This window comes from Austrofundulus limnaeus, unplaced genomic scaffold, assembly GCF_001266775.1.
Source record: "Austrofundulus limnaeus strain Quisiro unplaced genomic scaffold, Austrofundulus_limnaeus-1.0 Scaffold3, whole genome shotgun sequence".
NCBI classification, from domain to species: domain Eukaryota; kingdom Metazoa; phylum Chordata; class Actinopteri; order Cyprinodontiformes; family Rivulidae; genus Austrofundulus; species Austrofundulus limnaeus.
The window spans coordinates 5611098-5622172 of record NW_013952405.1 but is presented as its reverse complement, the minus strand read 5'-3'; the positions used below and the strand labels follow the sequence as shown (position 1 = coordinate 5622172).

Genomic DNA, 11075 nt, shown 5'->3' with positions numbered 1-11075 from the left:
ACACAGAGTAATTAGCGGCGAACCTATTCAGCGGTGGACTATGACACCCTCCTAAACCTCACCTCACACGTGCACGCGCGCGCGCGCACACACACACACACACACACACACACACACACACAGAGTAATTAGCGGCGAACCTATTCAGCGGTGGACTATGACACCCTCCTAAACCTCACCTCACACGTGCACGCGCGCGCGCGCACACACACACGCACACACACACACACACACACAGCTTCAGTGCCTAATGAGGGGAAATAGTTGAGACTGCTTGAGAGCTAAATTAGGAAAAGGTCAGAAAACCACTGAGCAGCCCTTTACTGCTCATGTCAGGGCCTTGTCAGTTTTAAAGAGGAAAGAAAAAAAAGTTTTTTTTTAAGTGAAATCTGAAATTTTTAATTCAAACCGTAAAATATAGCCAAGAATAAATGGCTAAGAGTGTAATTAACTTTGATTTAGCACAACAAAAGTTGATGAAAACAATCCTGTATTATACATGATGATTTGGAGACTCTTTTGCAAGATTCAAGAAGCAACACTGCCCTCTTCTGGTAAAAATAAAAAAAGACAACTGCACTCAAAAATATATGAATCTTTCCTTAATTTACACCAAATTATACAGTAATGTTTAAGGAAAGACATTAAAATGTAGCCAGACTTTGGCACATTAGAAACATGGGAACCCATTTGTAATTGTTACAACTATGGCTTTAGATATACTTTTTTTTCTATATTCAACATAGTCTTAACCAATGAAACAGCAGATTACCAGTAGAATTCAGTGTAATTTAATATTTATTTTCTTTTCAACGTTGACAAACTGGCATCAACAGTTACAGCACTTTAATTTATGTTGTAATAAATGTTGCTTTATGACATATTGCGATACAAGTTTCTCATACATGTGTATAGAGCTGAAAAAGGGTCATCTATAATATTTTCTAAGGAATGTAAAGGCACTTCTTAAATTAAAACTGTCTAACAAATTCTTGGAAAAAATTGTGGAGGCCTGAAAAACTAAATGCCAAAATGAACATGACAAAAGTGGGRGAAACAATATGATGGTCTTCATCCTCATCCGCTCATAACCATTCTGACGAGTTCTGTAAGAGAAAAAATAAATAATTAGTTTGTTTAAAATACTGCGAGAGACATCCTTCAGCTACAGCAAGGTGAACTTTAGTAAGAGACGAGGCATATGGAGATCCCCCCACCCTCCATGTTCTGCTCACCCAGAGCAAAGATGAGGGTCAGTCATAGAAGGTATTTATGTGTAAATTTATTTATTAAAAGGTGAGATAATTATTTCTATCTCCTTTCAGCCAAAGCAGCTGGCTCCTAAGATCCACAGAAAGTTGGTTAGAGAAGCCATCCTCGATGTATGCTTTCCTTATGCTGAGAAGTAGAGAAAAGGGGAGGTCTGGGGAGCTAGAGTCCAGTCAGAGCAGCCAGCTATAACTCCAGTTTTCATCAGTACATGAGAGAAAAACATCAGCACAAGAGCAACTTAATGTAATATTTTGGTTAGTAGTGGGAAAACAAAGGGACTGGTTTATTCTCCCAAACCTGGTGTTTACATACACGTAAAACTCATCTGACACCATCTGAAGACAAGACCCGTTTTAAAAAGCACCAGTAATATGCAAATGAAATGGCAAAAGCCTGACAACACCACAGTGCGTTTTACGAGTTACCACCAGGTTTTGCCTGAATGAGACCAGTCTCTTCCCTGTCTCCACCATTTTCCCCGTACAAACTGCAAGGAGCCTCAGACGCATGCAGAGAGGCATGCTGCAGCCAGGTGCCAAGGCAAAGGGCTGCAGGAGAGAAAAACAGYGGCAGGAAGATTCACTTTGTTCAGAGCCTCGGGGCTGAAGGTGAGGGACACTGCCAGGCACTGAAACTTAAYGGTCACATCTACTTTAAAACAGCTCGTTCCTTGTTGCCAATCTGAACAACCAGAAACTAGTATTGTTAGGTTAAGTTTAGATGGATTGAAATTTTTTAGCAAAACAAGAGCAGGAAAGCCTGGAGGTGTATTCCCAAGGTTTACATGAACGCCCGTACCAGCCCTCAGCCTGACATGATGTGGCGAACAAATGCTGCAGAGGAAGAACATTTAAACACATTGTCAGAAATTACATTTTAATTAAAGTTCATCACGACTCAGTAATAAGTTGTCAGAAGAGAACAAAAATTATCTGAAGCTCCCAGAAAGGTCCTGTTGAAAACTTCAGTCATGGATTACTGTTGAATTACATTTTTTTTTTATTTCCCTGTGATCCATTCCAAACGGTGTGCCAAGTAATTTTATGCAGAAAATTAGAACACAGACTAAAGTCAGCGTCACATAAATTACATGACATGATTTTAGTCTAGGCAGTTTGAGGATCCAGATCTGCTCTAATTGCAGAAACCACTGTTTTGGTTGAGTATGCTGAAKTTTGGGTCATTGGTCATTCATATTATTAATACTACAATGGAATAAACRCAGAACTTCAACACTAACATCAATGTCAAATGCACGATATTTTACTCAAGCTTTTACTACAGATCAGAGGATTTGTTTTTTCAGATCTGAGGAAATGTTACAATTACTMTAAGCTTGTGCAAAATACTACCTTGTAGGTGCCAAATTCAAAACTGCATTTAGTACTGAAAAGGCTTTCAGGTATTCTATTAAAACTTAAAAAAATGCATTCACAAAAATCTAAATTACACTTGGACCCTTAGTTGACATTAAACAGTTTTAAATTAAAAACAGCAGTGCCATGCATCAATGAGATTTCAAGATGATTGAATCAAGACTATTTGTGATCAATAAACCAAACAGCTTTACTTGCGTCTAATTATTGAGTATTAAGTTTTACAAAGCTTTTTCTTGCTCTCACCTTCATAATTAATGCAGCCATTTGCATCTTCGTGTCCAGCCAAGAGAGTCTCCACCTCTTCCTCTGTCATTTTCTCACCTGAAAGAAAAGTAAAACCATTTATTTATAGTATCGATATTTTACATGTCAAAGATTTYTAAAACCAATATATTCTGAGTACAGTATAAAAAATATGTAGAGATACCTGTTCATTACATTTTACTTCCATTGCTAGTATGCAAATTCAGTTTTCAGTACTGTTTATCATTATAAGTTAAAAAAGTGTCAACGTGAAACAATACTTTTACTGATGTATTCATTAGATACTGTGTTTGAGTGTGACTTGCCTAACGTGGTGAGGACGTGACGTAGTTCTGCTCCCATTACTGTTCCGTTACCCTCCTTGTCAAAAACACGAAGTCCCTCCACAAAGTCCTCCATGGAGCCTTGATCTTTGTTCTTTGCGATGGCCTGAAACATGGGCAGGAACTGCTCAAAGTCGAGCATCTTGGTGTTCATCTCTGCAAAAAACAAACAAACAAAAACAAAGGTTTGTATAAACGAAACAACTTGGGAGGTCTGTTTCCATGGTTTGATGTTGACAATGCAAAAATTTCTAACATGATGCAAGTTTACCATTTTTAATATCAGGAGGGAAGATACAAAAAGAAGTGTGATTAATCGTAAAAAATAAATAAATGAAAAAATAAAGAAAATCGGTTATTTTCCACCAATAGCTCATGATCTCCAAATGGTAAATTTCAGGAGAAACTTAAAGAATGGTTGATGTMATTTATTGATAATCAGAAACTTTGGACAGGTCTGCCCACAGGAGGATACAAATGATCTTTTTATATTAAAAAAACAAATCAATAATTGTAAGGAGAAGCTGAAAGGCAAGACCTGACTGCTTATTGAGCAGACATGGCCATGTGGCAACCCAAAATGTTTTAATTGCGCCCACTGGGCATAATGGAGATGACAGGCCTTGTCCATCCTAATACTGATATGTATTCAGAGCATATTTCCAAGTGTTCAGAATTGCAAATCTGATTTTAAATTTGACAAAAAAGGTCCACAGTCTAGACCAGTGGTCCTCAATCCTAGTCCTCGAGGGCCAATATTCTGCATGTTTAAGTTGTTTCCCTGCTCTACAGCATGTCTTCAATTCTGAAGAAGCCCATTAATCACTCATTTATTTAAATCAGGTGTGTTGAAGCAGAGAAACATCTAAAACATGCAGGGCAATGGCCCTTGAGGGCCAGGATTGAGGACCACTAGTAGACTCTTCATAAAGAACTAAACAACATGAAGTTAAAAAAATGAATGAATGAATGAATGAATGAATGAATGAATGAATGAATGAATGAATGAATGAATGAATGAATAAATAAATAAATAAATAAATAGACAAACAAAACAAACTAGAGTATTTGTTATAAGCTTATAAATTTTCTTTTTACCCTCAGCTTTGGGATTGCCCAGGACTTTTAGCACCTCAGCATTAACAGGGTTCTGTCCAAGGGCCCGCATCACGTCCCCACACTGACTGAAGCTGATCTTTCCATCTCCTGTTCTGTCGAACAGCAGGAATGCCTCCTTATACTCTGCAGGACAAAGACACATGACTGAATAAATAACTACCAGGGATAACAACCACAAATAAAAACAAACAAATACATAAGCAGCCATATATACAGAAGCAATACACAGAAAATAAAAAGGGTTGGAGCACAGGCTGAAAACAAGCAATCAAACCAGAAAAGATCAGAATATAACAAGTAAAAAAAAAAAAAAGGAGGACTCGATTCTCCATGGTATGATTTAGAGAATGTGAGCTAAAAATGATGTATCCATCCTTGGATTCATTTGAAACAARCATTTTAACTTGTATTTTAACCCCCCACATTATCAGTAGTAATGTTATTGCGACAAAAAGCATAGTCCTTCTCTGTGGTATGCTAGTTGACAAAGTAAACATAATTCTAACTTTCTCAGTTAAGAAAATGCATTTCCCAATCATGTTAGTCRCTAAGTACATGCTTAAGTTATCTTTGCTTTAAAAGCACAACATGCTCYGTGAACAGTCAACTGTCATTTCTATATTCCCTAAAAAGGTCCCAGTGAATRTTTTTGCACACCTACCCATTCATTATGATCTGAGAGTCATCYTCATATTTTTGCTTTAAACTTTAACAATGGCTCACATTGGAGAAATTTTAGTCAGGTCACTGAATGTACATCTACAGCTTATTTACATTTGGAATCAGCATTCAGTGGCTGCCACAGATAAATTGACCATTGCAAAATACAGATAACAAGCTACAATTTAGTGTGGTAGTAAATGAGTGTCATCCTCAAACACACAATCCAAGCTCTAACACATCACATAGATTGTATAAAATAATTTACAAGGTCTGACCAAAATGACTACAACTGACATTTATCATAACCCAATCTAAAAAATCTGGCATGAAAGGTCATCTGACATGCATTCAAGGAACGCTACCTAGACCTATGAATGAAGTTCATCAGTTCAAAACTTCTTCAAATTCTAAATGTCCTAAAGCTCTAAAACATGCATTAATGTTCTGTAACTATAAAATGTAAAAGATGTGTACGCGTGGATAAAAGATGAAACTTTTGATTTCTTATCAGCTACTGAATAACTCCTAAAAGTTTAATTGGTCTAAATTATTCTATAATATTCAAATTAACAAGTATGAAGCATTTTTGTTTATGTGGAGCCAAATGCGCTTTATCAATAGTCATTGTGCAATATTGCTTTAATCTGACATCAGCCAGTCTACTTATAATCAAACTAATAAAAGCTTTATACCTAACCTCCAGGGAGACATGAGTTAAACTGCGCAACATCCAGGAAGAAGGGTGTTTCTACTCTTAGGGACAAGTTTACCCAAAAATGCAGGCACAGTTGTGGAGTGTTTTTTTTCTCCCCATTCTGAGGAATGTGCCTCTTCCCTTCTGGCATGTTAGCACTATTCCCAGCACCATATTTGGTATCAGAGGAGTGGAGGAAAGTAGGAGGAGAGTGAGAGTAGCTTGGCCTATTATGTCAGAAGTTAAACAAACTAGCTCTGGAACAAACGCATCCACCACTTTATCCAGCACCAAAAATGGGCACACTGCAGATGAGCTACTAGAAACAATTCAAGGAAAGCATGATGACAACAATCTGATAAAAGCAGGACCCAACACAGTCTGACCAAAGACTATGTTTGGCTTTGTAAAACATCAATAAACAAAAACCACCAAAAGATGGTGAGATTTATACATTGTAGGAGTGTTTTGATGAACTGGACAACTGCATAAAGCAGTTTTTTTTTAAATTCATATTTAGTACATATGGCTCCAGGACTGACATGCAGATCACACCCTAAACAAGAAGAACAGCAACTGTTCTTCTTTTGTTATTCAAGACGTGACCTCCTCACCGACTTACCATGGATTTGATCCAGGTTAAATTCAATCTGAAAAGAACAAGCAGTTGCAAGAAGTATAGTGATAAGAAAAGTATAGAGAAGGAAGGGAAAATAAAGCCTAMACCACGACTACTGGCTGCAACAAAACGCGGGGTGATAAGCAATGAAACGGGGCAACATGTCACCGGACACGACAAAGAATGTAGGCATGCAAAACAAGAAGAAACTGGTGGAAATGTCCTCACAAGCACACACATTCAAAAACTTACCGAGGATTTGATCTTCCGAGAAGTCAGACTGTTTAGAAAGAAATTAGGCGAGATGAAAATGGTTGTTTCTGGTGAGCAAATCGGGTTTACGTCAGTGGCCCTGACATATATATTACAGTTAAAGATATAAAACCAGGATAGTTTCCAGTTTAAGTAGATTTAGTCATTCTAGCGCACACATACACAAACTATTCGGAAATATCACCGTGTCGTTTTTGTTTTTATGGACAGAGAAAGCTAAWGCTAGCTTAAAAAAGTTGCACTTCCGCTTGGGACAGCCTGGAGGCTTTTCAGACGTTTAAAGCTCAAGTAAACATYTATATAAAAGCAAAATATGTATATATTTTGGTTAAATATTCGTATCTACTGGCATAACTGTGCTACGRCTATTTAGCTGTCTGAAACGAAGAAAACCCACCATTGTTGTGTCGGCTGAGGTGTGTCCGAAACGACAGAAAACCAAAGACTGCAACGACGGCTCGACTACAAAGCAGAACAAGAAAAACCTTCACCCCTTTGCGTCATGACGTTTACAACGTACGCGCAGACGTCGCAGCAGGAAGACGCGACTGCACACCTTATATAGAAAWAACACCAAGGAGTGGCTGGTTTTATAAATTACATGCCTTATAGACCTTTAAACTTACTGGAAAATTCAGTTTATGCTTGAGAGAGCTTGTAAATGCAGTTAATTATTAAGAATATACTATAATTCAGAGAAGATTCTTAAGGTAAGGGGATGATCCAAACTAGACAGGTGGATGCAGAACATGAGTGGAACTGGAGAGCTCCTTGCTGCCAGGTGACTGTAACAACCACTATGTCTAAGCTTACGGTAAAAGATACCATTTTAAAATTCTAACAAAATGCATGCCTACAACCATAATTTTTGAGAGTTTTAGAGCACTKCATGCTTCCTGCTGCTGACCAACTTTTTGGAGATGCAGATTTCATTTTCCAACAGGACTTGGCACCTGCACACAGTGCCAAAGCTACCAGTACCTGGTTGAAGGACCATGGTATCCCTGTTCTTAATTGGCCAGCAAACTCTCCTGACCTTAACCCCATAGAAAATCTATGGGGTATTGTGAAGAAGAAGATGCAATACACCAGACCCAACAATTCAGAAGAGCTAAAAGCCACTATTAGARCAACCTGGGCTATCATAACACCTGAGCAGTGCCACAGACTGATCGACTCCATGCCACGCCGCATTGCTGCAGTAATACAGGCCAAAGGAGCCCCAACTAAATACTGAGTGCTGTACATGCTCATACTTTTCATGTTCATCCTTTTCAGTTGGCCAACATTTCTATAAATCCTTTGTTTTTATTGGTCTTCAGTAATATTCTAATTTTCTGAWATGCTGAATTTGAGATTTTCATTTGTTGTCATTTGTAATCATCAAAATTAAACGAAATAAACATTTGAAATATATGAGTTTGTATGTAATGTATGAATATAATATACAAGTTTCACTTTTTAAATGGAATTACTGAAATAAATCTACTTTTTCATGATATTCTAATTTTATGACCAGCACCTGTATAGGTCATCTTAGAAGGATCCTGTGAGAACATTCTGGTAAAAAAAAAAAAAAAAAACTAAATTTACCACTGTAAAAATGAACAAAAGAGATGAAAGCTCTTTTTGAAGTAAGATTACTTTGTATTATGGATGAAGTTGGACATGCATGAATGGTGGAGGTCAGTGAAGCTRCATTTTCTAACAGCCCTGTCACTCTACTTACTGTCTTTGCCCAGGAGGAAGTCTTTCCTGTGGGCAGAAGTGGCCTACTTCTTCTCACAAGCTAAATAGGACAGTCTCGCACTATAAAGCCATGCAATGTAACAGTTGAAGCTCATGGAGGTGGCAGCAAATCTCAACCAAGCTGAGACATACTGTGTTACAGCAACTTTTTTGTGGGGCATCATTAATTTGTGATATATTATTTTATCAGACGTTTACAGTAAAATGTTGRTGCTTTGATGCCTGAATGTTTAACTGTCACACATTTCTACCAGTAGTACTGTATATTGAAGGCAGACATATTTAAATTTGGAAATTTCATACTAAAAACATGTTTTATAGAATGACCAATGCTYAATTATTTACAAAATTAAACAAGAAACTGAGAGCATCATTTGAGATRTAGTAGTTTAATATTTGAGCAGGGATTCTGACCCTTACTATGAGTAAAAATGGCTCATATGTATTAGGAAACAGTCTTTGGGGGGTACTGATTGAAAACTGTGGCCCATTTTAATTTCTAAAGATAGATTTGTTCTCATTTTAGATCACTGATATACAGTGTGGTCCAATTATTTTAAAAATACCTTGCAAAATATCTTATGAAATAAAATCCTCCCATTTAACTACTCTGTGTAATTACAACTTTCTGAGGTTAACACATTGTGCACGGAAGATAAAACAAGACTAAATTAATAAAACAAAACTTTAAAAGTACAATTAATGAATACCCCACAATGACATACTATAGCAGCCACAAATCAACCTACTCACCTCCAAAGTACTRGGGTCAAATGGTGAATCGGAGGGACGTAGCATCCTCGGCTTCTGCTCTGGAGTGGGTTTTGGAGCTACAGAAACTGCAGGCAGACACGGGTAGGGAGGWCCCAATTGTGGTTGGGCCTCTGGTGAAGGAGACTTTTTAATGGAAGGTTTTGGAGCCATTCTTGATGTTCTAGACAACCAGAAGTCAATGAGAAATCTCTGCAATTGCTTGTTTTAGCGCAACTGCTGCACATATCAAGCTGGGTAATGAAGTGTACCAGCTGTGTGAATCCAGCAGAAGAGTGGAGGAGGAGGAGGAGGAGGAGGAGGAGGAGGAGGAGAGCAGCAGTGTGACGCTGGCGAGGCTCAGGGACCAGCAGGTGGATGAAGCAGAGGTGGATGTATGAAATAGCATGTGAGTGAAAATGTGGAAGCATTTTATGAGGAGCAGAGTGTAGGAGGCGTGGAGATGAGTGTAAAATGAAAAGGACAGACTGAAGATATAACTGCTGAATTCAAAACGTACATCTTTTGGGGGCGGGGGGCGGTGGTCAGAAAAAAAAATTGTGTGTATTTCTGGATATGCATGGAGTTGCATGAGTGAAACAGAAATGAGATTGTTTTTTATCAAAAACACCAACAAATGCACATWAGTCTGTTCTGTTGCTTATATGTTATGTGAGATGTTACGTAAAGTAAAAGTATCTTACTAACAGCATGATTGAGCCCTGAAAAACAACATGAAAACACCAAATCTGGCCATCTTCWTAGTTCCTGCAGACTTAGTGTTGTTCAAAATGTAGGAGACAAAGCAACACAGCAACCATGCATATGCTCCTATAGTAGCAACAATTTGATTCCAATGATTATGCAGGAATCTAAATGTCCAGTCTTCTGATTGAGTTTTAATGACTGTAGTCCATGTGAATGAAAAAGTATAAACCCCAGTTTCATCTGTGTGTCCAAGATCATTGTATGTTGTTGTGGGTGTTTGAAAAAGAACAAGTTCATACATGTGAACCCACATGTACCGTGCTTTCTTGCAAACAAGAATGTCCTGTTTAGACTAGATCTTAAATCTTGTTAGGATTTTGTGTTCTGGGCAAATAGAGCAAGGTGTGACAAGAGGTCTAGGTCACATACATTCTMCTAAAATGAGGGTTTCTTATTTTATTTATTTCTTTAATTCTCTTTTTAATAAATGAAATAAAGAGTTTGGGAGTTTGAAAAACATTTGTCTTCTGAGGCTTCTGATGCAGAGCACAAATTTCGTCATTGTGTGGGAACATATATGCCCAATAAAGCACCTTTACCTTTACATTTACCTGATACACACAGGCCTGAATCCACAAGTCAATCAGGTTGCAGAAACCCTCACGGAGCATTTGTGTGATCCAGAGCCCTTGTCTCTGCTTGTTTGTTGCAGAACACAAAGTCATAACAATAAACCAAGATTCATGTTACCTAAACTAAACAGAATTTTTTTTTATTCACAAGAATACAGTACATGGTCTAAACTTATTTGGGTTCACAATAAGACCTTCTACTTTTGAAGACAACCCAAAATACTGTACAATGACCTTTGAAACACAAACTATACAAAAACATAGATCATATGAATGCTAAACTTAATATAATTTTTAATATTGCTTTGGATCTTGTTTATTGCTTTGCATGATTAATTTTACTGTTATCAGGCAATCGTTTTAAAAGTTCTCCTGAGCTCAGTGATTTCACAAAATCATGTCTGTTTCYACCTGTAGACAAAGTCACGACCCACAAAGCAAGGTTTTCAAAATGCTTTTTAAAGATCCCGTCATAACTTTCATACCATATCTCTGTTGTATTAAAAAAACAACATACATTTTCTACAAAACAATAAACTTCCAACTGATGCATTTTTTYCCCTGCCTTTTCAAATAAAAACAGAATGTGAATTTTTTTGTTTCCATCTACAGAAGTGCAGAAGCACACTT

The 11075-nt window shown here is 37.5% G+C and overlaps 1 protein-coding gene across 2 annotated transcripts; it reads right to left on the bottom strand.

The window, feature by feature from the left end:
- Nucleotides 1-780: 780 nt before the first annotated feature.
- On the bottom strand, nucleotides 781-7087 carry zgc:153867 (myosin light polypeptide 6). Of its 2 annotated transcripts, XM_014019101.1 has the most exons (7): nucleotides 7004-7087; nucleotides 6586-6613; nucleotides 4337-4480; nucleotides 3221-3394; nucleotides 2895-2972; nucleotides 2071-2105; nucleotides 781-1106 (listed from the first exon to the last, which is right to left on the bottom strand). In XM_014019101.1, the coding sequence occupies exons 1-6, from the start codon at nucleotides 7004-7006 to the stop codon at nucleotides 2077-2079; spliced, it is 456 nt and encodes a 151-aa protein (XP_013874555.1). In that variant the 5' UTR covers nucleotides 7007-7087; the 3' UTR covers nucleotides 781-1106; nucleotides 2071-2076. The 2 variants fall into 2 exon arrangements, with proteins under 2 accessions (XP_013874555.1, XP_013874544.1); XM_014019090.1 differs by lacking the exon at nucleotides 2071-2105 and having other exon boundaries at nucleotides 7004-7086.
- Between the last annotated feature and the right edge of the window lie 3988 nt (nucleotides 7088-11075).